We start from the raw sequence: 24,680 nt of genomic DNA, 5'->3' as shown, positions 1-24,680 counted from the left end.
ATCACAAGTTTAGTTTTTGTCATAGTAATGCTGAGAAATATTATATATATATGTATTATATAGCGCCTGTGCTCACGTCTCTCATGGACAATCTAGCTTCCTACATTCCAGAAGGAGCTTCTACATGACAAACAGTCTGCGCCAAGGTTGCACCAGGAAGGCGCTATCTGACCCTTTGATGAACATTGACAAAATAGGGACAAAGAGGCACCTAGCCCAGTTGCCAACAGCAGACTTAAAAAACACAAACACGATGAGCAGGTATGTGTGTGCGCCATTTAGGAAGTTCCTAAACTGGCAAAATTCCAGTGCTTATCTAGACATTAGCTAGGATTAGGGATAAAGGAAACTGAATGAACTGATTCCATCTCAGAAGACCCCATCAACACCAAAAATACTTCAAATGCTGCATGACAGAAGTCGCCACCTGGATGTGCACCAACTGCCTGAAACTCAATGCTGAGAAACTGAAGTCATGATTTTTTGACCCATCAACTCCTACTGGGACACCACCTGGTGGCCCACCGAATTGGGACCCACCCGACTCCCACCAACAGGGCTTGAAACCTGGACATCATCCTGGACACCGAACTCTCCATGAAACCCCAAATCAACGCTGTTACATTTGCCTGCTTCAACATGCTCCGCATGCTCAGGAAGATCTTCAAATGGCTCCCCCCGGACAGCAGATTAGACCACAGCAATGCACTCAACTACAGAACACCCGCTAACCTCTCACACAAGCTCCAAACCATCTGCCAGACTGGTATTCAACCTACCCCGCTGCACCGACATCACGCCTCACCTCCAGGAACTGCACTGGCTCCCAGTTCAGAAATGCTGTCATTCCAAGATGCTTACCTACAAAGCGCTGTATCAGAATGTACCCCCCTCAACCCGCAACCTCGATCCTCCTGGCTCTCACTCCCACACATTCCCTGCATTCGCAGAAGCAGGGCAGGAGGCTCCTCATTCACCTATATAGTAGCAAAGACCTGGACCACTCTCCCTCAAAAGATCAACCGGCACACTCACAACTCACGGCAGGAGGCTCCTCATTCACCTATATAGTAGCAAAGACCTGGAACCCTCTCCCTCAAAAGATCCACCAGCACACTCACAACTCACGGCAGGAGGCTCCTCATTCACCTATATAGTAGCAAAGCCCTGGAACCCTCTCCCTCAAAAGATCCACCAGCACACTCACAACTCACGGCAGGAGGCTCCTCATTCACCTATATAGTAGCAAAGACCTGGAACCCTCTCCCTCAAAAGATCAACCGGCACACTCACAACTCACGGCAGGAGGCTCCTCATTCACCTATATAGTAGCAAAGACCTGGAACCCTCTCCCTCAAAAGATCAACCGGCACACTCACAACTCACGGCAGGAGGCTCCTCATTCACCTATATAGTAGCAAAGACCTGGAACCCTCTCCCTCAAAAGATCCACCAGCACACTCACAACTCACGGCAGGAGGCTCCTCATTCACCTATATAGTAGCAAAGACCTGGAACCCTCTCCCTCAAAAGATCCACCAGCACACTCACAACTCACGGCAGGAGGCTCCTCATTCACCTATATAGTAGCAAAGACCTGGAACCCTCTCCCTCAAAAGATCAACCGGCACACTCACAACTCACGGCAGGAGGCTCCTCATTCACCTATATAGTAGCAAAGACCTGGAACCCTCTCCCTCAAAAGATCCACCAGCACACTCACAACTCACGGCAGGAGGCTCCTCATTCACCTATATAGTAGCAAAGACCTGGAACCCTCTCCCTCAAAAGATCCACCAGCACACTCACAACTCACGGCAGGAGGCTCCTCATTCACCTATATAGTAGCAAAGACCTGGAACACTCTCCCTCAAAAGATCAACCGGCACACTCACAACTCACGGCAGGAGGCTCCTCATTCACCTATATAGTAGCAAAGACCTGGAACCCTCTCCCTCAAAAGATCAACTGGCACACTCACAACTCACGGCAGGAGGCTCCTCATTCACCTATATAGTAGCAAAGACCTGGAACCCTCTCCCTCAAAAGATCAACTGGCACACTCACAACTCACGGCAGGAGGCTCCTCATTCACCTATATAGTAGCAAAGACCTGGAACACTCTCCCTCAAAAGATCAACCGGCACACTCACAACTCACGGCAGGAGGCTCCTCATTCACCTATATAGTAGCAAAGACCTGGAACCCTCTCCCTCAAAAGATCCACCAGCACACTCACAACTCACGGCAGGAGGCTCCTCATTCACCTATATAGTAGCAAAGACCTGGACCATTCTCCCTCAAAAGATCAACCGGCACACTCACAGCTCACGGCAGGAGGCTCCTCATTCACCTATATAGTAGCAAAGACCTGGACCACTCTCCCTCAAAAGATCAACTGGCACACTCACAACTCACGGCAGGAGGCTCCTCATTCACCTATATAGTAGCAAAGACCTGGAACCCTCTCCCTCAAAAGATCCACCAGCACACTCACAACTCACGGCAGGAGGCTCCTCATTCACCTATATAGTAGCAAAGACCTGGAACCCTCTCCCTCAAAAGATCCACCAGCACACTCACAACTCACGGCAGGAGGCTCCTCATTCACCTATATAGTAGCAAAGAGCTGGAACACTCTCCCTCAAAAGATCAACCGGCACACTCACAACTCACCGCAGGAGGCTCCTCATTCACCTATATAGTAGCAAAGACCTGGAACACTCTCCCTCAAAAGATCAACCGGCACACTCACAACTCACGGCAGGAGGCTCCTCATTCACCTATATAGTAGCAAAGACCTGGAACCCTCTCCCTCAAAAGATCAACCGGCACACTCACAACTCACGGCAGGAGGCTCCTCATTCACCTATATAGTAGCAAAGACCTGGAACCCTCTCCCTCAAAAGATCCACCAGCACACTCACAACTCACGGCAAGAAACTGGAGACCTGGCTCTTCAACTGATGCTCCACACCGTCCGCACCTACCCAGTGCCTCAATACCCTCACGGATGGTTGGACCGTGCTCTACAAATCTTTTTATATTGATTACATTACAGACTGAAGACAATGCATGATGCAATCGTGAGCTCATTTTCATATAAATTACATGTATTGCCTTCATTCTACTCACCTTAGTGCTTATATTTTAAATTACACCCTTTTGTATATCCTGCACTAGCATGAGGCATTAATATAAATTTAAAGCCTTTCAAATGTATAGGGTAGACTTCTGTGCATGCTTTGTTGAAAGGTTCCATTAGGCCATATTTAAATAAAGTGTATTCCTGATGGTCTCATCACCCAATATGTATTATCGCCAGGTAAGTAGTGGGTCTTGCATGGGTCACAGTCTGTCTGTTTCTCCCACCCGAGCTGGTCATTTGGCTCAAACTTGTGCTTCTTGAAGAGCCAAGGAGACTCTACTGGGCTGTAGGTTCAAAGAGACGTGTATCACTACAACTGGCCACTCCTGCTACCGCGCCAGTGAAAGGATTCTCCTCAGCCATGCAGTGCTTGTTGTTTCTTGGACACTGAAGATACTCAAAATCTGAACAGGAGGACCAAAGCCACTAAGAGGTCTGAAACCTCCTTTTTTGATGCTCTTCACTGAGCATGATTGGATAATAGAAAAATGTCATCATAAAACTTAACCCAAATGAGATTTTGCTGACACCCCCCCAAATTCTCTCCCCAAAACCTCAGCTTGGTCGGCTGACCCTGAGGCCAGAAATCTTACTGTCCTGTGTGATTCTAGTCTCTTTAAATGCCAAATAATTTAGGCTCTAACTCAAAATTGTAAGTAGTATCTTAGGGGCCGGTTTAGACCTTAGTGGAGAGGGTGCTCCTTCTCAGCAGTGTTGGGGTACACTCGCCTCCAGTGACAGCCTCTAATGGGGCTGAGCAGTGGGACATGACACATGTGCACACACATACGCTCACAACTCACAAGCACATACACACATATACATCCATTCACAGCACACACTTGCAAATTCACATACATTGTACACACGCCAACATTAAAAAAAAAGGTACTTAGTGATGGCAGGTTCAGCGCGAGGGGGAGCAGAAGGCACCAGAAAGAGTGGGACACTTCAGGCAGGGAAAACAAGATCACACCACCTTCTCTCATTGGCTGACCTTCTCATGGTCAGCCAATAAGAGGAAGTCCTTCCCTCAATCGTCACAAAGTGGGATGGGGTCAGTGAGAGTTGCTGACTCCACCACACTCTGTGACAAGGCGCCACTGATTGGCAGTCATCCTTGAGCAGTTCAGGGCTTACAATGGAAGCACCCAGGTCAGGGTCTATTACTGATACACCCCCTCATCATAATGGGGAGACCCTTACAGGTCTTTGCCAGGCTGAGCAGACCCCACCCATCGACTGTGAAATCTTCAGCCCAGCAAAGTTTGTCTCAGTCTGCCTGGCGCCTGTGCATTTAGCGCATGTAGAGTAACTGGCTGCCTGACCAGAACTGAATGAGTGTCTGCCAGGCTGACTTTTGCCCGGCCTGACAGACATTATACATGCCTTTTGAAAGGGCCACTACACCCTAAGTGACAGGCCACGCCAGCTGTCCGCCAACCTCACAGTTTGCCTGGCCAATTTAGAGATGGGCTGACCTTACGTATGTCGACAACGGAGCCCACTTCGGCATTATCTCCGTCACCAGCATACTCCTCCAACCTGATGGAGCATGGGCCATCGTAGATTAGCCATCCAACAGCCTGCCCACTTTAGAGTGGACGATTGGATGGCTTTGTTTTTGCTGTCCTTCACTGCCAGGTAAAACCTGGTGGAAAGGCACGGTGAAAAAAATAATAATGGCCCCCACAGCATGAGAGGAAACTCCCATAGTGTGAGTCATTCGTTTGTCATTTTTCAAAAACAAATTCCCACTTCGTGAGTTTGGTATTGAAAAATGGAAAACTGTGTAAAAGATTGAAGGGTTGGCATCCTGTTTCACGGAGCGGTCTGTCAAACCTTTACAACATTGATATGAATCGCTGTGATGCCGGTTCCTGTCAATGTTATGAGATGTCCACGAGGCCGACAGATATCTCTAGATGTGACGGCCTGGATGTTCACCAGGGCAACGGCGTGATTTACTCCCTTGCCCTGATGGAGATTACTCCTCCCTACAAACATAACATCAGGCACTTAGATTTTTGAAACGCATCTCACTCATTCAACCTGCATCCATGTTACATAATAGCCACAGCGTCAACATGGACCCATAGCCAGACTTCACTACATCAGAAGGCCCCTTTGCACCCCTTTCTTGGACTCTGCAAATTTGACCATGTCACCCCAACCTATCATTATGTTTTTGAAGTGTATAAAGGAACAAGCAGCTAAAGTAACCTTTTAAGGTTGAAATAAACCTTCTTCCTGTGGTGTGGCAAAGTGGGTAGACTGGCCTTGCTTGGAGGCTACCTCTTCTAACATCCCCTAACCCTCGCAAACTTGAAGCCCTAGCATGGGTCTTGCCATTTTCCTTGATCCTAGCTCCACCCCCTGATCACCTATGCCAGCCCAGCTAGGTCTCCCTAGGTATGACTGGCTGTTCTACCATCCTTAGGGCTCCATTCATGCCCTGACACCCAAATACTTCCACCCGGGCTGTCCCTGTCATATCTTGGAAAATGTTTGTCATTGCAGAATGTCCTGCTCTTCATAGGTAGGATTTCTGTGGCTGGGAAACAGGCAAGTTGCATGGTCCTTGGGCAGGTGAAACTTCACCCTAACAAAATTGTTCAAAGATGATAAACTCACCCATGACTGCTGAGATGAAATTTGCAGACTTTGGGTAACTTTGCAGAAGAAAAATAAATCTTTGAGCCCCCCCCCCACTCCTCAGATCATGGAGTGACATTAAATTTGTTATCTGCAATTTAGTCCTATAAAGTGAACATGGAGAGATAGCAGAATAGTGTCAGAAAATCCTCCGACATAGGGCCTGATTTAGATCTCGGCGGATGAGTTACTCTGTCACAAAGGAGACGGATATTCTATCCACCAAATTATACATCCCATAGGATATCATTGGGATTTATATTTTGGTGGATGAGATATCTGTCACCGCTGTGACGGAGTGACCCGTTCACCAAGATCTTAATCAGGCCCATGGCATTGTGTCCTAAATATTGGAGTTGGTCCCATTTGAGTTAGTTGCATAAAATCCACGTCCCATGGGACAATATTATGTAAATAATATTTAGAGCGAAAATGCCTGTATCAGATGCTAATTCTGTCTTCAATATCGTGACATAAAAGCCCCGCTACTGAGGCACTATCCATTGAACACCAGGAAAGATCTGCACGGTAATGAAATTCACGAAGGTGCTGAGAACCCTCTGGTATGAACTGCAGCAGTGCTGTAAACCAGCATTAGTTCTTGAGGTGTCATGAACCTTCATGGTGTGTGCAGTTTGCAAATCATTTTAACATAACACAACAGTAATACTGTTAGAGTGCGCTCGCACACATGAATGAATGAATAACATGCTGTTCATCTCCTCTTCCTTGTACAGTTCCTCATCTCTGGAGTGTTGTCCATTTCAGTGCAGAATAAAATCAATCCCCAGCTGGTGAGTATGAATCGTGCCCTTTCACCCCAATGGCACATGGATGATAGAAGTCATATCTCAATTCTTATCAAATGAATTCCTTCATTCTGGAAGTAGCTACTATAAGCATATTGTGCCCCACAGCAGTCTGCTAACAGACACTGCATCGCTTCCTAATATAACTCTGCCTTCAGATGAGAAACACTGCATTCTTTCCCATTCTACCTTTACCTCAAGCTGAGAAACACTGCATCAATCCCCATTCCAACTCAACCTCCGGGTGACAAACACTGCATCACTTGCAATTCCAACTCTACCTTCTGCTGAGAAACACTGCATCACTTCCCATTCCCACTCTACCTCTGGATGAGAAACGCTGCATCACATCCCAATCCAACTCTACCCACAGCTGACAAACACAGCATCACTTCACATTCCAATTCTACCTCTTGATGAGAAACACTGCATCACTTGACTTTTCAACTCTGCCTACTGTTGAGAAACACTGCATCAATTCCCATTCAACTCTACCTCCGGGTAGGAAACACTGCATCACGTCCTATTTTAACTTTACCTCTAGCTTATAAATGCTACATCAATTCCCTTTCCAACTCTACCTCAGGCTGAGAAACACTGCATCACATCCCATTGTAACTCTGCCTTCAACTGAGAAACACTGCATTAATTCCCATTCCCACTCTACCTCCAGCTGACAAACACTGCATCACTTCCCATTCCAACTCTACCTCCAGCTGACCAACACTGTATAACTTCCCATTCCAACTCTACCTCCTGGTGAGAAACGCTGATTCACACCCCATTCCCACTCCACCTCCAGCTGAGAAACACTGCATCAATTCCCATTTCAACTCTGCCCCTAGCTGAGAAACATTGTATCACTTCCCATTCTAACTCTACCTCTAGCTTTGAAACACTGCATCACTTCCTATTCCATACTCTACCTCCAGCTGAGAAACACTGCATCAATTCCCATTCCAACTCTACCTCCCGGTGAGAAACGCTGATTCACAAACCATTCCAACTCTACCTCCAGCTAAGAAACACTGCATCAATTCCCATTCCAACTCTGCCCCTAGCTGAGAAACATTGTATAACTCTACCTCTAGCTTAGAAACACTGCATCACTTTCCATCCCAACTCTACCACTGGCTGAGAAACACTAAATCACTTCCCATTCCAATTCTACTTCCGGGTGACAAACACTGCATCACTTGCCATTCCAACTCTACCTTCTGCTGAGAAACACTGCATCAATTCCCATTCCAACTCTGCCTCCAGCTGTGAAACCCTACATTCTTTCCCATTCTAACTCTACCTCCAGCTGACACACACTGCATCACTTCCCCTTCTAACTCTTCCTCCAGTTGACCAACACTGCATCCCTTCATATTCCAACTCTGCCTCCCAGTGAGAAATACTGCATCACATCCCATTCCCACTCCACCTCCAGCTGAGAAACACTGCATAAAATTCTCATTCAAACTCTGCCTCCAGCTGAGAAACACTGCATCAATTCCCATTCTAACCCCATCTCTGGCAGGAAAACACTGCACCACTTCCTATTTTAACTCTACCTCCAGCTGAGAAGCATTGCATCAATTTCCATTCTAACTCTGCCTCCAACTGAGAAATACTGCATTAATTACTATTTTAACTCTACCTCCCGGTGAGAAACGCTGCATCACATCCCATTCCCACTCTAGCTCCAGCTGAGAAACACTGCATCACATCCCATTTTAACTCTGCCTCTAACTGAGAAACACTGCATCACTTCCCATTCCAACTCTACCTCACGGTGAGAAACACTGCATCACATCCCATTCTCACTCTACCTCCAGCTGAGAAACACTGCATCAATTCCCATTCTAACCCTGTCTCTGGGTGGAAAACACTGCACCACTTCCTATTTTAACTCCACCTCCAGCTGAGAAGCATCGCATCAATTTCCATCCCAACTCTGTCTCCAGCTGAGAAATACTGCTTCAATTCCTGTTCCAACTATGCCTCCAAATGAGAAACACTGCATCAATTCCCATTTTAACTCTACCTCCAGCTGACTAACACTGCATCACTTCCCATTCCAACTCTACTTCCCGGAGAGAAATGCTGTAACAAATCTCCTGAGCTTCCGCAAATTGCTAAAAACGTGGCTATTTAAACAGGTATACCAGCAACATCTAGTCTAACACCTTCAGAGCAGCGCCAAGAAAGCAACATGCGGTACATGCGCTAAATAAATAAAGTTTAACATAACATAACATCCCATTCTCACTCTACCTCTTGCTGAGAAACACTGCATCACTTACCATTCCAACTCTACCTCCCAGAGAGAAACGCTGTAACACATCCCATTCCCACTTTACCTCCAGCTGAGAAACACTGCATCAACTCCCATTCTAACACTGCCTCCAGCTGACCAACACTGCAGCACTTCCCATTCCAATTCTACCTCCCGGAGAGAAATGCTGTAACACATCCCATTCCCACTCTACCTCCTGTTGAGAAACACTGCATCACTTCCCATTCCAACTCTACCTCCCAGGGAGAAACGCTGTAACACATCCCATTCCCACTCTACCTCCAGCTGAGAAACACTGCATCAATTCCCATTCTAACACTGTCTCCAGCTGAAAAACACTGCTTCAATTTCTCTTCCAACTGTGCCTCCAACTGAGACACACTGCACGAATTCCCATTCTAACTCTACCTCCAGCTGACCAACACTGCATCACTTCCCATTCCAAGTATTCCTCCCGGTGAGAAACACTGCATCAATTCCCATTCTAACCCCATCTCTGGCTGGAAAACACTGCACCACTTCCTATTTTAACTCTACCTCTAGCTGAGAAACATTGCATCAATTCCCATTCCAACTCTGCCTCCAGCTGAGAAATATTGCATTAATTCCTATTTTTACTCTACCTCCAGCTGAGAAACACTGCATCACTTCCCATTCCAAGTATTCCTCCCGGTGAGAAACGATGCATCACATTCCATCCCCACTCTACCTCCAGCTGAGAAACGCTGCACCAATTGCCATTCTAACACTGCCTCCAGCTGAGAAACACTGCTTCAATTCCCGTTCCTACGCTGCCTCCAGCTGTAAAACACTGCATCAATTCCCATTCCAACTATATATCCATATGAGAAACATTGCATCACTTCCTATTACAACTCTAGCTCCAGCTGAGAGACACTACATCTAACTGCGACACTACCTTCAACTGTGGTACATGGTGAACTTTGAATATAACACAACAACTAAATGAAATACAGTTCCTCACTTCCAAATGCAACATTACCTACAACTGAGAGGCTCTGGTCATGTCTCACTCTACCTTTAACTCCAAATGGGATTCACTGCATCACTTCGGACTACATCTTTACCTCAAAGTCAGCCCTAACTCCAGATGACGGGCACAGCATTGCTTCAAAGTCCAGACTGAAGCAGAGAGGCTCTTCATCACTTCAAACTCCAGCTCAAGATTAGAAGCACTGCATCACTTCAAACTCCAGCTCTAACTCTGGATGAGAAGCACTGCGTCACTTCTAATTCCAGCTCTAACTCTGGATGAGAAGTACTGCATCACTTCAAACTCCAGCTCTAACTCTGGATGAGAAGCACTGCATCACTTCAAACTCCAGCTCTAACTCTGGATGAGAAGCACTGCGTCACTTCTAATTCCAGCTCTAACTCTGGATGAGAAGCACTGCATCACTTCTAACTCCAGCTCTAACTCTGGATGAGAAGCACTGCATCACTTCTAACTCCAGCTCTGTCTCTAGATGAGAAGCACTGCATCACTTCTAACTCCAGCTCTAACTCTGGATGAGAAGCACTGCATCACTTCTAACTCCAGCGCTAACTCTGAATGAGAAGCACTGCATCACTTCTAACTCCAGCTCTAACTCTGGATGAGAAGCACTGCGTCACTTCTAACTCCAGCTCTAACTCTGGATGAGAAGCACTGCATCACTTCTTACTCCAGCGCTAACTCTGAATGAGAAGCACTGCATCACTTCTAACTCCAGCTCTAACTCTGGATGAGAAGCACTGCGTCACTTCTAATTCCAGCTCTAACTCTGGATGAGAAGCACTGCATCACTTCAAACTCCAGCTCTAACTCTGGATGAGAAGCACTGCGTCACTTCTAATTCCAGCTCTAACTCTGGATGAGAAGCACTGCATCACTTCAAACTCCAGCTCTAACTCTGGATGAGAAGCACTGCATCACTTCAAACTCCAGCTCTAACTCTGGATGAGAAGCACTGCGTAACTTCTAATTCCAGCTCTAACTCTGGATGAGAAGCACGTCATCACTTCTAACTCCAGCTCTAACTCTGGATGAGAAGCACTGCATCACTTCTAACTCCAGCTCTGTCTCTAGATGAGAAGCACTGCATCACTTCTAACTCCAGCTCTAACTCTGGATGAGAAGCACTGCATCACTTCTAACTCCAGCGCTAACTCTGGATGAGAAGCACTGCGTCACTTCTAACTCCAGCTCTAACTGTGAATGAGAAGCACTGCATCACTTCTAACTCCAGCTCTAACTCTGGATGAGAAGCACTGCATCACTTCTAACTCCAGCTCTGTCTCTAGATGAGAAGCACTGCATCACTTCTAACTCCAGCTCTAACTCTGGATGAGAAGCACTGCATCACTTCTAACTCCAGCACTAACTCTGAATGAGAAGCACTGCATCACTTCTAACTCCAGCTCTAACTCTGGATGAGAAGCACTGCGTCACTTCTAACTCCAGCTCTAACTCTGGATGAGAAGCACTGCATCACTTCTTACTCCAGCGCTAACTCTGAATGAGAAGCACTGCATCACTTCTAACTCCAGCTCTAACTCTGGATGAGAAGCACTGCATCACTTCTAACTCCAGCTCTAACTCTGGATGACAAGCACTGCATCACTTCTACCTCCAGCTCTAACTCTGGATGAGAAGCACTGCATCACTTCTAACTCCAGCTCTAACTCTGGATGAGAAGCACTGCATCACTTCTAACTCCAGCTCTAACTCTAGATGACAAGCACTGCATCACTTCTACCTCCAGCTCTAACTCTGGATGAGAAGCACTGCATCACTTCAAACTCCAGCTCTAACTCTGAATGAGAAGCACTGCATCACTTCTAACTCCAGCTCTAACTCTGGATGAGAAGCACTGCATCACTTCTAACTCCAGCTCTAACTGTGAATGAGAAGCACTGCATCACTTCTAACTCCAGCTCTAACTCTGGATGAGAAGCACTGCGTCACTTCTAACTCCAGCTCTAACTCTGGATGAGAAGCACTGCATCACTTCTAACTCCAGCTCTAACTGTGAATGAGAAGCACTGCATCACTTCTAACTCCAGCTCTAACTCTGGATGAGAAGCACTGCGTCACTTCTAACTCCAGCCCTAACTCCCGGTGCGATGCCCTGCATGACTGGCAATCCCAATTTTGTCTCCCAGTGACAGATGTTCATCACCCTATTCTTCTCCTCTGTCTCCAGCTGAAGAGGACCATTTCCTACTCACTTGTTCTCCATTTCCCCTCCAGATCGGAGCTACCCTGGCTATGAACATCATCAGCTCCATCTTTGCTGGCATTGGGGTTATCACCTACTCTCTGGACCTGCAGTACTATTTCTGGAGCGCGCCCTGCTACTTCAGTAACTTCAAGTGTGGCTCAGATCTGGTGAGTTGAAGTCTTTCTGCACTTAATGCTGAAGCAGCCATCAGGTGTGGTCTATTGGGACTGCCTGCAGCCTGAAGTCCCCGTCTTGTCTTTATGTGTTCGAGGTTGTGTCCATTTTGCCAATAGTCAGTGTGTGCAATTGGCACACAGATACTGCATGTAGAGGACTTTCTGTCCAATCAGTGTAATTTACAAACACTCTGGATAAGCAGGGAGTACCCCTTTTCCACCAAAAGGGACAGGGTATCTAAACCAGTAAACAACAAACCCCCCTTTTGTGCTCACATGTAACTACCATTCCTCATTTGGTCAATCAGAATGCGCTGAGTAAAATTCCATATTGAGCTAGATAGACTACAAAATCAAAAAATGACATCTAAAAATTGTTTCAAAGAATATTGAAAAATACCTGTCTCCTTTATTATATAAAAATGTATATATTTAATAGAATCATTCATGCGGATATCAATCCATACAATCAATGTATGTCCGACACATTAAAAACAGCGTTCAATTTAAAATTTAAAAAACATTCAGTCATAGTCAATATATCAACAATATTGAGAAAGTATAAAAATGTCCAAATCATCTGTTTAGTGATTTCAATACTCAATGCTTATTGTGACAAGTTCACTATATATGTACATCTTTTAAAGATCACGCATTCTCAGTGTTTGCATGGATAGTATCAATTGCACATTCAAAGTAAAACAATTTTTTATTAATGTGAAATATGTCGACGCTGTGTTTTGGTGGTTTTCAAAGTCAAATCCCCCCTTCTTCAGGACAAATTCACATAAACAAATCTGTTCATATAGAAACGGCTGTTTTCTCTTATTCTCCACGGGTCCCTGCTACTACATTGCCAAGTAAACTCTGGATCATATATGATGAGGGATTGAAAATAACCGACTGTGGAAATTTCAAAATCACGTAAAAACACCGATTGCCCAATAAAGGAAGATTATGGGCATCTGAGAAGGGAATATAGAGAAATGGTGGATCTGAAAGAATATATATCAAACAGCATCTGCCTGCCATTTGATAGAAAAACACACCAATTTGGAGGTAAACACATCCCCAACTTTGTAACATCTCCCAGGATGAAAAAAAACAGGACAGATTTGTTTATGTGAATTTGTCCTGAAGAAGGTGGGGATTTGACTTTGAAAGCTACCGAAATGCCGCATTGACATAATCCACATTAAGAAAAATGTGTTTTACTTTGAATGCACAATTGATACTATCCATGCAAAAACTGAGAACGCGTGATCTGTAAAAGATGTACATTCATAGAGAACTTGTCACAATAGGCATTGAGTATTGGAATCCTTAAGCAGGTGGTTTGGAAATTTGTATACTTTCTGCATATTTTTTATATATTGACTATGAACTTGAATGTTTTTAAAATTTGAAATTGTATTGTGTTTTTAATGTATCGGACATACATTGATCTGTACACAAAGGTATGGAATGATATGTTCATGAATTATTATAATAAATATATACATTTTTATATAATAACGGAGACATGTATTCTTTAATATTCTTTGAAATGATTTTTAGATGTTATTTTCTGATGTTGCAGTCTATCTGGTCCAATATTGGGTTTTACTCGGTGCATTCTGATTGACCAAATGTCAAACACACTGTTCGATTTAACAGTTCATGGTGTTTGTGTGCATACCCTCTGAGCCTCGATGGGTTGGAAGCAAGGGCAGCTCCTGCTGCTGGCACACACCAGAGCGGCAACAACTTACAGAGTCCCTGATGGGATCTAAAACTGGGTTCAAGGGAACTGGTTTTGCCTCAACACTTGAGAGAGTGTGATCCCAATCCTACCCCCTGTCCACACAACTGGCCATCCTCTGTGAGTTCTTCACACCCATACATAAGTTCCCCCAATGTAGGAAGCTGGCTCTGTATGTACTATATCAATAAGAGATATAGTGTTCACAGAGTCTGGGGAGTTCCCAAAGGTAAAGCAGAGGTTAAATTACATAATTCCTTATTCTCCATTTAGTGGTAACTGGGCTGAGAAGTTAGCCGTATCAGCGGGTAGTGTGAATGCATTTGTTGTACACACTCATACAAGGCAAGAACACACACTCAATGACTAACTCAAAGCCAATGTTCACAAAATCATTACTTTAGTTACTTTTATTTTAGGAACCAAGTAGAACTCATTTACAAGTGAGTAAACATTTTTTACAACTGCAATATTTTCAATATACAGTTGGAAAAGGTTTGTATAAGCATTAAAAATACTTTACAGGTGCATAAAATACTTTTAATTGTCAAAGAGATACTTTGTATTATTGACAGAAGCAACACTTAGTGCAATAGAGAGAAAAACCAATGCAATCCTATGAAAGGAAAGACAGGTAAGTATTTTTTTAGGTAAGCCCTCTACTTAAAATTTCAGTCTTTGGAGGGTTTGACCAACACGGGGCAAGGGTCAGCCCAAGGTAGTACTGCACCATCAGCGGCACTGGGGCGGCTGGGCGCTAAAGTCACTGGGTCCAATGTTAGCCTATGGGATCTGGGGGCACCTCGAAGGGGCACCAGTTGCAGGAAAGTACCCTTGGTTCAGGAACACTGGCCCTGGGAGTTGAGGTCAGCACTGTAGGGGCCACTAAAGAACACAGAAACTGCACCACCAGCGCTACAGGGGCGGCCGGGTGCAGGGTGCACAGGGGCATCGGGTGCACTGTCAAAATCAACGGAAATCCTCAGTTGGAGGCAATGGCAGCAGGCTCGGACCAGAAGACTGGCTGAAGAAATCCAGCGATTGGAGAGGTAAGTTGAATAGTGGGGGGATGGCAGGACACCATCAGTTGGGCACCCCAAAGCTTGGGGGTTGCGGGTATAGGGGCATCATGTTTCTCTCACCGAATCTGGTCGGGGGAACCCTTCAAGATGAGGCTGCAGGCTTCTTGGGGAAGTTCAGGAAAGGTTGTCCAATACTGGATCCTAGGTCAGGATTGCCAGGGAGACATCACTGGATTGTCAGGCCACCTGCACTCCGGCCGTGGGCGACGGGTGCAGAGTGATGCAAGTGTAGCGGATCTGCCTGGATTCTGTGTCCTTGGGGTTGTTTCTTTCTGGAAAAATCCGACGTCCACGGGAGAAAATAGTCCTTGTCAGAGGCAGCTCAGGTCTCTAGGGTTCCTGGAGGTTTTTGGCTGTGGGGCACGCTGGTTTCTGCAAGCAAGGTCCTTGAAGGCGGAGATAGGCCGGTAGGGCTAGGGCCAAATCAGTTGTCGTCTTACGCCTTCTCTACTGCACGGTTCTTTCGTCCTTCTTCCTCTTAGTTCATCGAATCTGAGGAACAAGGTACAGGGGGGGCCCTTAAATACTCATTTTAAGGGTGCCACTGCGGCTGGAGGGCAGTAGCCATTGGCTACTGTCCCTTAGGGTGACTACACCCTTTGGGTGCCCCCTCCCTTTGGGGAGAGGGGCACATTCTCATTCCTATTGGAACTAATTCTAAAAAAACTAAGGTGAAGAATTCCAAAGAGAGGGGTTCACCTCAGCACCTGGCCACCCTAGGGGTGTGCAAGGCCAAGGTGCACACTCCTACTCTGCTTCCTAATTTTCCCACCAGTCCTGCCACCACTAAGTGGGGCTAGGACAGGGGGGCGGGCATCTCAACTAGTTGGAGCTTCCCAAATCAGCACATCACAAGGTAGGAACCTTTGAGGCTCACTGCCAAGTGCTGCTGTTCATGCAAGGGGGTGTAAGAAGCACCTCCACCCAGAGCAGGCTTTGTTTCTGACCTCCGAGAGCACAGTGGTTCTCACCCCTTGAGGTCAGAAACCTGTCCGGTGGTGGCAGCTGGCAGGGACCAGTCAGCCAGTACACTGGAAGCTTGTTGTTTTTCAGTGGCATCTCTCAGATACCCTCTGAGCGCATTTTATATTAAATCCATCACTACCATCAGTGTGGGTTTATGATGCTGAGAAGTTTGATACCCAAATTCTCAGTCTTCAGTAAAGCCATCATGGAGCTGAAGAGTTCGTGTTGACAAACTCCAAGCCCATGTTCTCAAAATGGCTTCACTGCACTTACAGTGTCCAAGAATGGACTCAGACACTGTAGGGGTAAACTGCTCACGCAGCAATGCCCTCACCTGTGGTCTAGTGCACCCTGCCTTAGGGCTGTAAGGCCTACTAGAGGGGTGACTTACCTATGCCACAGGCATTGGTGTGTAGGCATGGCACCCAGGTAGGTGTGCCATGATGACTCTTTTAGTGTAGTCACACCACAACACATAGCCTGCAATGGCAATGTGTATGTGTTTGAATGTGGGGTCCTTTAGGGTGGCACAATGCATGCAGCAGCCCTAAGGGACCCTCTCTGATCACAAGGCACTTGGTACCACTGGCATCTTTTATAAGGGACTTATATGTGGACCAGAGGAGTGCCAATTGCAGGAGCATCGGTGCAGTTTTGGGAAAGAACACAGGCACTGGGAACTTGATTGGCAGAGACCCAGGGCACACTCAGTCAAAGTGCATCAGATATCAGGCAAAACGTTAGGGGGTGACCATGCAAAAAAGGGGCACTTTCATACACCAGCTACCACATTTGCACCTCTGGGGCCGTAATATACAAGCACCCTGAGGGCGCAACAAGTGTTTGTGCCCGCTTTGTGTGCCCCCAGGGCACTTTGGCAATCACAGAAGGGGCCGCAGACGGATGTGCTGCCCCTTTTGTAATACTGATAGCGCTGGTGCTCATAAAGCGCTAGCGCGATCTTTAGAGGGCGTTCCCTCATTTGCATGGGGGCGTGCCTTTGCCTCTGCAGCTGCACCATATTACAGATACGGGCACAGAGGCAGATAAGCTCTCAGGAGGTGCACTGTCATTGCGCCCCTGAAGGCAGCCCTCAGAAGGAAGTAAAGGGGTCCCATAAACCCCCCAGATATCCCCTTGCAGGTGGGTGCTGTCACTCACTGCACCCGACCGCGAGGGTATCTCTATTCCCCCTTCAAAGTGCAAGCCGATTTCCACCTTCACTGTGAAAACACGGAGCAGCTTCAAAGCTGCTTCAAAGCAGCCGCTCCATTTTTCACATGAATGCGCAGGCCTGGGTGCAGCGCGAGTTCGCGGCTGCCCCGGGGGCAGGGCATTCTTCATAATACGGTGCATTTTCCTTCATTGCGCGGGCGCACCTTTTAAAAGGTGCGCCCAGTGCAATGAAGGAAAATGAGCCCAATGTATAATACTGACCCTGGTCTGGCCTGTGAAGTATGCCCAAGGGCGTAGCGAAGGGTGTCTGGGACAAACTGTTGTACAGCCCTTTTTAACTTTTATCTCTGGCTTGCAGGTAATTGCAAGGCAGAAGGAAAGACCTTTAAATTACAGTGGTACAACTGTAGGATGGGGAAGGGGTGTGGAAGAGTTCAAATTAGCTTAAAATGGTGACAGAATGGAAGAGAAATGTTTGGAATATAACAGAAAAATAAGTTAGAGGCAAATACAATGAAATAGCTCGAAGGAAGGAAAGAAAAATGCAAATAAGAACAGAAGGAAGAAAAGTTTTGAAAAAGTAGGATGGAACATAGGCACAAAAGAAGAATGGAAAGGATAGAAAGGGAAAAAGAATGGAAAAGGGAAGAAAAGAATGAAACTTGGAAAAAGGGGTGCAGGGAAGAAATAAAGAAATAAAAATGAGGAGAAAGAAAGTAAAGCTGAAAATATTGAATTTATGGATAGAATTAATGAGAGACGAGTGGAAGGTCGGTAGAAGGGAAGAAAATAAGGAATCAGCAAATAGAAAGAATTCAAGAAGAAAGAGGGATGAGAGAAGGGGCAAAGGAAGTACAGGAGATGATAAAACAAGAATGGGAGAATGCAACTCAGGAAGGGAAAGATGGAAAGCAGGAAGGAACATTAAACATGAATATAAAGTAGGCTAGCAAGCTCAAAAGGCACCTGAAAAAAGAATGGGAAAACAAAAGAAAAATTGAAAAACTGATTGAGAGGAGAATGAAAAGTGAGGAAATAAAGAGAAAGTAGGAAAGAAAGATGGAGCGAAAAAAGAAAAGAATAAATCAGAGAAAGATAGAAGTCAATGTTGGTAAATGTGCAGTATGTGGCCACAATCCTTTCAAATCATGCCATAAAATACATCACTCTGAAGCTTTTTCCTCTGGGCAACAATGTCTACTATGGCCTTAATAAAGAAAGGGTCGGGATCTCTCACTTTGCTAGGACATTTCGTTCGATGTGGCTCAAAATAGGGAGTATTTTATTTTTCTGGCTAATTGTAAGAAAGTGGCCTCTCTTTGCATGGTTGTCCCCACTTTTGACAAACTGCTGATGTACTTTGACTGAGTGTGCCCTGGGTTCCTCCCACCAGGTACCCAGGGCCTATGTTTTTTCTCTAAACTGCATTAAAACAAAACCCAATTGGCACTTTTTGGCCACAGGTCAGTCCCTTGTAAATGGTACCACAGGTACTAGGGCACTGTGACCAGGGAAGGCCTCAAAGGGCTGCAGCACTTATTGTGCCACCCTTAGAGGCCCTGTACCTTTACACCCACACACTTGTTTTGCAGGCTGCGTGTTTTGGTGCAGAACAAAGTGAAGAATCGACATGGCACACATCCCTGTGTGCCATGCCTACAACCCACTGCCCTGGCATAGGTCAGCCACCTCTCTAGCTGGGTACACAAAACCAGATGTGAGGGTACAGGTGCATGAGTCCTGTACCCCTACAGTGTCTAAGTCCATTCTTAGACATTGTAAGTGCAATAATGCCATTAAGAGTATATGGTATCAGGAGTTTGGCATTACGAACTCCACAGCACCATAATGACTTTACTGAAAACTGGAAAATTTGGTATCAAACGTCTCAGCACATTAAACCCACACTGATGCCAGTGTGTGATTTAATGAAAAATGCACTCAGTGGGCATCTTAGAGATGCCCCCTGAAAAATGATCTAACTCTAGTGTCCTGATTGAGTGACTGCTCGCCAGCTGCCACCACCAGACATGTTTCTGGACCCCTGGGTCAAGAGCCTTCTGCTCTCGGGGGTCTGGACCAATGCACTTTCTGGGATGAGGTACAAGGCCTCCTCCCCCAGGATGGGCAGGGTCCACGATGGGGAAGTTTCAAAGGCTTGCCGCCTTATTGAGCTTCCCCAGCCGTTTGCTGCTCCCAGCAACTGGCCCCCACCAGTTTAGACCCCCACTTTGGGCTGGAGAATCGGCATGAAAACCAAGTGAGGAAGGGAGGTGTGCCCACCTTTGCCAACTCCACCCCTCAGGTAGGGGAGGCGAGGTGAAGCACAACTCTCAGTCCCCTCCATCTTGCAGATGGGAGGATACAGCCAACCAGAGGGAGGCATATGCCCTCCTCTCCAACTGGAGGGTGGCATAATAGGGGGTGTACCCACCCCAAGAAAGTGATTCATTGGTCGCGAACTTTACTTACCTGTAACGCCCCTAAGTCTAGTATTTAGGGGCAACCCTGAACCTTGCCTCCTCAGACAAGAATCGACAAAAAGAAGAGAAGACGAAGGAGCGAAGAAGCCGTGCTGAACTAAGAAGAGGAGGACGCCCACTGAATTGGCCCCAGCCCTACCGGCCTGTCACAGCCTCAAACTTGCTCCAGCCAAATTACCGTGGGTTTTGTCGCCAGTAGCCCTCAAGACCCAAAGAACCAGCCCTGCCTTCCATAACCTAGACTTTGTCTTCTGTGAGCACCAGATTTGCTCACCCACAGACTCTGGCCAAATCCGAGAGTCTGCACCCGACGCTCACGGCCCGAGTTTGAGTGGCTCAAAACCACAAGGAGGTCTCCCTGGCGATCCTGACCTGAGATCTGTTGATCTCTGACCTGCCGCAAAGAACAAGTTACTTACCTTCGGTAACGATGTATCTGTAAGAAACATTAGTTAGTTAGATTCCTCACCATAGAATATCCCCAGGCGTCAGACTGGATCCGGAAGATTTTTCGTCAGCAATACCCCTTGCGCGTCGCTAGGCGTCGTCTGCGGCTCCGCGTCCGTCGTCGGCGTCGTGCGCCGGAATGACGTCGTCGGAGTACTTAGACGCCGCCCTCGCGCGCTGACGTCAGTTCTTGTACATAACTTTCCGCGCCAGGAACGCAGAGCCATGCAAAGACCGACACTGGTGCCAAAAAGAAAATCTAGGGGCCTGAAAAGGATAACCTTAACCCTAGATGTCAGTTCGCAGAACGGGGAGGATGGGTGGGTCGGTGAGGAATCTAACTAACTAATGTTTCTTACAGAAACATCGTTACCGAAGGTAAGTAACTTGTTCATCTGAAAGAAACACGTTAGTTAGATTCCTCACCTTAGAATAGATACCCAAGCAATACCATCCCCGGTGGTGGGTCTGCGAACCAAGAGCACACCAGAAAGTCCTGGAGGACAGAACGGCCAAAGAAGCCATCCCTCCGGACTTGGCTGTCAAGGCAATAATGCCTGGCAAACGTGTGTAGCGAAGCCCACGTTGCCGCCTGACAGATGTCCTGCAAAGGGACACCTCGTCCCAAAGCAGTAGTAGCCGCCGTGGCCCGAGTAGAATGGGCGCGCAGCCCAACAGGAGGGTCCTTTTTTGCCAAGGAGTAACAAATTTTGATGCACAAAACGACCCACCGAGAGATGGTCCGTTTGTGCACAGCTTTCCCCTTCTTAGCACCCACGTATCCAACGAAAAGTTGGTCGTCCACCCGGAACTGCTTTGTGCGGTCCAAATAAAAGGAGAGCACACGTTTTGGGTCCAGACGGTGGAGCCTCTCTTCCTCTTTGGAAGGATGCGGAGGCGGAAAGAAGGTGGGCAAGGTGACAGACTGCCCAAGATGAAAGGGAGTCACCACTTTCGGAAGAAAGGAGGGACGAGGCCGAAGGACAACCTTGTCCGGATGAACAGACAGAAAAGGAGGCTTTGAAGATAAAGCCTGGAGCTCACTCACCCGTCTAGCCGAGGTGATGGCTACCAGAAAAGCAGTCTTAAGAGTCAGAAGACGAAGAGGACAATTGTGAAGAGGCTCGAAGGGAGCGCACATCAGGAATGTCAAGACAAGATTCAAGTCCCACTGAGGCATTACAAAAGGACCAGGAGGGAACGTGTGAGTAATGCCTTTTAGAAAGCGTGTAACCACAGGGGACTTGAAAAGAGAAGGCTGATCAGGAAGCCGCAAGAAGGCAGAGATGGCAGCAAGATAACCTTTCAGGGTGCCCAGGGCAGAGCCCTGCCGGGCCAAAGAAAGAAGAAACAGTAGAACCTCAGAAAGAGGGGCGGAAAGGGGATCCACAGCCTTTGCTGTGCACCATGCCACAAATTTGTTCCACCGGCAGGCGTATACCGTCTTTGTGGAGGGACGCCTGGCTGCCAGAATGAAATCACAGACTTCAGGAGGCAAGTCAAATGGCATCAACTGCCGCCGCTCAATCTCCACGCATGGAGGTGGAGGCTGGACAGGTTCGGGTGGAGGACCGTCCCCTGCTGCTGCGACAGAAGATCCTCCCGAAGGGGCAGACGTATCGGAGGATCGGTCAACATACTGAGTAGCTCGGTATACCAGTACCTTCGTGCCCAATCCGGAGCCACCAAGATGACTTGGGCCCGGTCGTGCCTGATCTTCTTCAGCACTCTGGGCAGAAGTGGTATAGGCGGAAAGGCGTACAACAGACCGCAACTCCACTCGTGACGAAAAGCGTCGCCGAGCGAGTGCCGCCTTGGAAATTCCAACGCGCAGAACTGCTGACATTGCGCGTTCTCTTCGGTGGCGAATAGATCTAACCAAGGCTCTCCCCACTGCTGAAAGAGACCTAGCGCCACTTCGGAGTTCAGACGCCATTCGTGATCCATCATGCACCGGCGGCTGAGTTCGTCTGCTCTGGCGTTCAGAGAGCCCGCCAGATGTTGAACCACTAGGGTGACGCCCTGGTGTTCCAGCCACGTCCAGAGGCGCAGAGCCTCCTGACAAAGGGTCCACGACCCCACCCCGCCCTGTTTGTTGCAATACCACATGGCGGTGGTGTTGTCCGTGAACACCTGCACGACACTGCCCCTGACAGAGGGAAGGAAGGCTTTCAGTGCAAGCCGGATCGCTCTCAACTCCAACAGGTTGATGTGGAGACGAGACTCCGCCGGAGACCAGAGGCCTCTGATCTCCGCCTCTCCCATATGGCCACCCCATCCCAGGAGGGACGCATCCGTCACTACGACATGCTCCGGTTGGGGAAGGGAGAGGCTTCTGCCCATGACCCAATCGCGGTCCGTGAGCCACCACTGCAACTGCTGTGCAGTGCCCTCCGAGATCAAGACATGGTCGGACAGGTTGCCGTGATGCTGGGCCCACTGAAACTTCAGGTCCCACTGCAGAGCCCGCATGCGCCGCCTGGCGTGATGCACTAGTAGGATGCAGGAGGCCATCAGCCCCAGAAGCTGCAACACTAGCCTGACCGAAACCCAGGATAGAGGCCGAAAGATGGGAATCAGGGCCTGAATATCCCGGACCCGCTGTTCCGGTGGATAGACCCGGAACTGCGCCGAATCTAGAACTGCTCCGATGAAGAGGAGCTTCTGAGAGGGACTCAAGTGTGACTTCGGCACGTTGATGGAAAATCCCAGCAAATGCAGGAGATCCGCCGTAGTCTGGAGGTGGGAGATGACTGTCTGGGGCGAGCCCGCCTTCAACAACCAGTCGTCGAGATAGGGGAAGACCGGAACCCCTGATCTGCGCAGATGAGCTGCGACCACCGCCCTCACTTTCGTGAACACCCGAGGGGCACTGGTGAGGCCGAAGGGGAGCACGGTAAACTGAAAGTGCTCTTGGCCCACCGTGAACCGCAGGTAACGCCGGTGGGCCGGCAGGACGGGGATGTGGAAATATGCGTCCTGCAAGTCCAACGCTACCATCCAGTCTCCAGGGTCGAGGGCAGCCAGAACCTGAGCCAGAGTTAACATCTTGAACCTCTCCTTCCGGAGGAAGGCATTGACGTTCCGGAGGTCCAAGATAGGGCGTAGGCCCCCTTTGCCCTTCTTGGGAACCAGAAAGTAGTGGGAATAACAACCACGACCTACTTCTGGACTCGGAACGCGCTCGACGGCCCCCTTGGCCAAGAGAGCCGAAACTTCCTCGTGGAGAAGATTCAAATGATCCCCCGAGATACGGTGGTGCTGCGGTGGCATGGCTGGAGGGGTCCTCTCGAAGGGGAGGGAGTAGCCCCTTCGGACGATTTGCAGCACCCACCTGTCCGATGTGATGGACCGCCAGTGGAGCAGGTGATGGCGAACTCTGCCGCCCACTGGCGTGAAATGGGCCTGAAAGCTCGGACTAGGAAGGCTTTGAGGCGGATGCTGCCGGGGTGGATGTGGGCTGACCGCGTCGTCCTCCAGAACCGCCTCAGCGGAAACCACATCCGCGACCGCGCGCAGGTTGGTTCTGCGGCTGGTGGCTAGGCGCACGTGAGGAGGCACCCCTTCCTTGGCCACGAAAGGGGCGAAAAGCGGAAGTTTGCGATCGCGGGGCCGAGAGGCCCAAGGACTTGGCCGTAGCCCGGGAGTCCTTAAAGCGATTCAGCGCACTGTCCGCTTTCTCGCCAAAAAGGCGAGTGCCATCAAAGGGCATGTCCATGAGAGTGCTCTGAACATCGCCCGAAAATGACGTGGACCGCAGCCAGGCGTGACGTCTAAGCGCCACTGTGGTAGAAATTGCCCTACCCAGCGAGTCCGTAGTGTCAAGCCCACATCGGATAGCGTGCCGTGCTGCATCCCTCCCATCGGCCAGAGCCTGGGTAAGTCGTGTCCGGACCTCCTCCGGACACAGGGGCAGCACGTCCTCCACCGCATCCCACAGAGAGTGGGAATAACGGTCCAAGAGACAGGCGGTGTTCAAAGACCGCAGGCCCAAACTAAGGGAAGAGAACAGCTTCTTGCCAAACTCTTCCAGTCTCTTGGAATCCCGGTCCGGCGGAGCGGTCGGGAAGGAGGATTGGGAGGTAGAGGCCTGGATAACCAGGCTCTCGGGGGTAGGGTGTTGGGACAGAAAACTGGGGTCGCCCGGAGCAGGGCGGTGGCGCCTGGCGACGTTCCTGTCCACAGGAGGAACTGTGGAGGGCTTGGACCAGGTGCCCTGCAGAACGTCAATGAGGGCCTCATTGAATTGCAGCAGAGGCTCAGTGGAGCTTGCTGCAGACTGAAGCACCTCAGTGAGGACGTTAGTCCTCACAGCCACGGCAGGTACCTCGAGCCCAAGGGCTGCGGCCGCCTTGCGCAACACCACAGAGAAAGCTGCGCCCTCCTCCAAAGCCACAGTCGGAGGAGAGACGAATCCAGTGTCCGGAGAGGTATCCAGGCCACTGGCCTCCCCCAGTTCATCTGCCCAGTCCTGTGACATTTGAGCCTG

General features: G+C 48.4%; 1 protein-coding gene across 1 annotated transcript in view; it reads left to right on the top strand.

Moving 5' to 3' along the window:
• Positions 1 to 24,680, top strand: part of LOC146839411 (membrane-spanning 4-domains subfamily A member 6C-like) — a 173,438-nt gene that overhangs the window by 122,878 nt on the left and 25,880 nt on the right. The window contains exons 3-5 of the mRNA XM_085650796.1: positions 6,541 to 6,597; positions 12,150 to 12,287; positions 15,602 to 15,623. Of these exons, the coding sequence (XP_085506922.1) occupies positions 6,541 to 6,597; positions 12,150 to 12,287; positions 15,602 to 15,623 (217 nt within the window). The remainder of the gene's footprint in view (positions 1 to 6,540; positions 6,598 to 12,149; positions 12,288 to 15,601; positions 15,624 to 24,680) is intronic.

Source organism: Triturus cristatus, chromosome 4_1, assembly GCF_964204655.1.
Source record: "Triturus cristatus chromosome 4_1, aTriCri1.1, whole genome shotgun sequence".
Taxonomy (NCBI): Eukaryota; Metazoa; Chordata; class Amphibia; order Caudata; family Salamandridae; genus Triturus; species Triturus cristatus.
This window is presented reverse-complemented; position numbering and strand designations above follow the sequence as displayed.